Source organism: Haplochromis burtoni, unplaced genomic scaffold, assembly GCF_018398535.1.
Source record: "Haplochromis burtoni strain Fernald_Lab_line unplaced genomic scaffold, NCSU_Asbu1 Contig_277, whole genome shotgun sequence".
Classification (NCBI taxonomy): Eukaryota; Metazoa; Chordata; class Actinopteri; order Cichliformes; family Cichlidae; genus Haplochromis; species Haplochromis burtoni.
In genome coordinates, this window is record NW_024582638.1 from 410,160 (window position 1) to 413,560 (window position 3,401).

Below are 3,401 nucleotides of genomic sequence, written 5' to 3' on the forward strand. Positions count from 1 at the left end.
GGGATGAACAAAAGTATTTTACCAGCACAATATAATCTGCGGTGTGATCATTGCTTTTAACAATGTAAGAGATAGCTTTAAGATGGCCTTTAGATGTTTATGCATACTGTTATCATATTAAAGGAATTGCAATACATGTCATTTTTATTATCGTTTATAAGGTCATATTCTTCTATTAAGCCTTTAGTAGAGGTTCTTGATTAAAACATTTATTTAGTAGATGACATATACATAGTTTCAGTTCGGTTATTACATATATGAGAGTGGCTTCTGTCTCTCTGTCTGGTGAGAGGTCAGGAGCTAGTCGGCGAGGTGAAATAGGGTACAATTGTGGTTAGCACACAGACACACACACACACACACACATTTAGTTAAAGAGAATCATTTATAGGTAGAAGTTTAATCAAGTTTTCCTCGGGGTTGCAAAAGAGCAGTTTGTCGCAGAACTGCTGCTGATGTGTCAAGATGATAAGCGAGCAAGTCACACAGTTTAAAAAGTAGTCCTGTGTTGATTGTCTGTTACATGTTTTATGTAGCACCATGGTCTTGAAAGAACGTTATCTCGTGTTACTGTATACTGTACCACTGCACGTGGCTGAAATGACAATAAAACCACCCAACTTAGATTGACTTGATGTTTTGTCAAATAATTGTACTTTTACAGTCACTGACTAAATGTTATATCCACACTGATGCAATAACCTGAACTTTCAAACAGAAAGGGAAAATATTCCTGTGTGACTACAAGCATCTGGAAGGGGTGAAAACAAACACCATCAATGGGAAGAAGCAGTACTTGATGGCTCCTCTCATCCTGCTCCACAAAGCTCCTGATGATAAGCTAATGCCGATTGCTATTCAGGTAATTCATAATAATTAACACAGTTGCTTCTGTCCTGGATAGACATGCAACTATTTTGCTGGTAATACCTGTAATGAATAAAGAAAATCAACAGCCTATTTATGCAAGATAATTTATAATATTACTGGAGGGGTTGTATTTGTTCGGTCTAATTACTGGGGGGATCATAACCCCCCTGGAAATTACGCCCCTGATCCATATCGCCACTCCTCAAAAGCTGTGTCACTGTACCGCTCCACCATTTTACTCCTCCCACACAGGGAGGGAAATTGTAGCATGAGTGCAGGGAGAATTAAAAACACACGTTCATTTGATGTTTTTGTTCTTTCAGCCTTAACTTTTGTAATTCAAATAATTACATAATTGATTATTAATTGATGATCACACTACTGTGTAGGTTACTGTGCAACCTAATTTTTTTCCCCTTCCTGAGCCATAACCTTGTGGAAAAGTTTAACCCACATTGCTGAGACCAGAGTCTGACATATGAATATATCAAATAGGTTTAATTTATAAACCCCAAAAGTCACAACAGCCAAGCAGTAGGTGTCGCATTTACGTGGCAGACAGAGATAATACAACTCAAAATACGCTAATATGGCCTACTCTGCCCTGTCCATCTGTAGCTGAAGCAGACTCCATCAGATGACAATCCGATCTTTCTTCCTACTGATTCTGAGTACGACTGGTTGATCGCCAAGACTTTTGTAAGAAGTGCAGATTTCAATCACCATCAGCTCAATGCTCACCTGCTGCGCACACATTTGCTGGCCGAGGTTTTTGCAGTGTCACTGCTGCGCAACGTGCCCATGGTGCATCCTCTGTACAAGGTAACTGACGTTTGCTGAAACTCCGTTTTCTCTCATAAATCATGTCACTGCACGCACTGTTTACTTGAACTCTTCCTATAATTTCTTTCTTAAATTGTTATTTAAATATTCTTTTTTTTTTAAACTGTAAATTTTAAAATTTAAAATCTGTATTTTCCATGGCCTCTCCGAACTCCTCCCACACCCGAGTTTTTGCTTCAGCCACTGCCCGAGCCGCATTCCGCTTGGCCTGTCGATACCTGTCGGCTGCCTCCGGAGTCCCACAGGCTAACCAAGCCCGATAGGCCTCCTTCTTCAGCCTGGTGGCTCCCTTCACCTCTGGTGTCCACCATTTGGTTCGGGGATTACCACCACGGCAGGCACCCAACCACCTTGCGGCCGCAGCTCAATGCAGCAGCTTCGGCAATGGAGACGCTGAACATGGTCCATTCGGACTCAATGTCCCCAGTCTCCCTCGGAATGCTGTTGAAGCTCTGCCGGAGGTGTGCGTTGAAGATCTCGCGGACTGGGGCCTCTGCTAGACGTTCCCAGCACACCCTCACTACGCGTTTAGGTGCACCAGGTCTGTCCAGCGTCCTCCCCCGCCACCTGATCCAACTCACCACCAGGTGGTGATCAGTTGACAGCTCAGCCCCTCTCTTTACCCGAGTGTCCAGAACATATGGTCGCAGGTCTGCTGATACGATTACAAAATCGATCATCGACCTACGGCCTAGAGCGTCCTGGTGCCACGTGCACTTATGGACACTCTTATGTTCGAACAGGGTGTTCGTTATGGCCAAACTGTGGTTAGCACAGAAGTCCAATAACAGAGCACCGCTCGGGTTCAGATCAGGGAGGCCGTTCCTCCCAATCACGCCCCTCCAGGTCTCGCTGTCGTTACCCACGTGAGCATTGAAGTCTCCCAGCAGGACAACAGAGTCTCCAGGTGGAGCACCCTCCAGCACCCCCCCCAGGGACTCTAAGAAGGCTGGGTACTCTGAACTGCCACTCGGCGCATAAGCGCAGATGACAGTCAGGACCCGTTCCCCGACCCTAAGGCGCAGGGAACAAACCCTCTCGTCCACCGGGAAAAACCCCAACGTACCGGCAGCAAGCCGAGGGGATATTAGGATACCCACCCCAGCCCGCCGCCTCTCACCAGGGGCAACTCCAGACTGAGACAGAGTCCAGCCCCTCTCCAGGAGACTGGTTCCAGAGCCCAAGCCATGTGTAGAGGTGAGCCCGACTATATCTAGCCGGTACCTCTCAACCTCACGCACTAACTCAGGCTCCTTCCCCACCAGAGAGGTGACATTCCATGTCCCTATTGCCAGTCTTGGCAGCCGGGGGTCAGTCCGCCAGGGCCTCCGCTCCTGGCCGCCACCCGGCACACAATGCACCCGACCCCTATGGCGCCTCCTGCGGGTGGTGGGCCTGCGGGAGGATGGGCCCATGTCTCCTCTTCGGGCTGTGCCCGGCCGGGCCCCATGGACTAAGGCCCGGCCACCAGACGCTCGCCCTCGGGCACCCTCCCCGGGCCTGGCTCCAGGGCGGGGCCCCGGTAACCCTATCCCGGGCAGGGTAAACTGTTCCCTCGGTGTCCTTTTCATAAGGGTCTTATGAATCGCTCTTTGTCTGGTCCCTCACCCAGGGCCAATTTGCCATGGGAGACCCTACCAGGGGGCAAAAGCCCCCAGACAACATAGCCCCTGGGATCCCAGGGACAC

At 48.6% G+C, this 3,401-nt stretch overlaps 2 protein-coding genes across 2 annotated transcripts in view; both read left to right on the plus strand.

The window, feature by feature from the left end:
• LOC106633585 (arachidonate 12-lipoxygenase, 12R-type) overlaps positions 1-1,756 on the plus strand; it is a 2,358-nt gene extending 602 nt beyond the window's left edge. Inside the window, exons 3-4 of the mRNA XM_014339287.2 lie at positions 719-862; positions 1,489-1,756. Coding sequence (XP_014194773.1) covers positions 719-862; positions 1,489-1,710 — 366 coding nt within the window. The 3' untranslated portion in view covers positions 1,711-1,756. The remainder of the gene's footprint in view (positions 1-718; positions 863-1,488) is intronic.
• Positions 1-3,401, plus strand: part of LOC102312368 (hydroperoxide isomerase ALOXE3) — a gene marked incomplete in the record, with an annotated part of 51,064 nt that overhangs the window by 2,981 nt on the left and 44,682 nt on the right.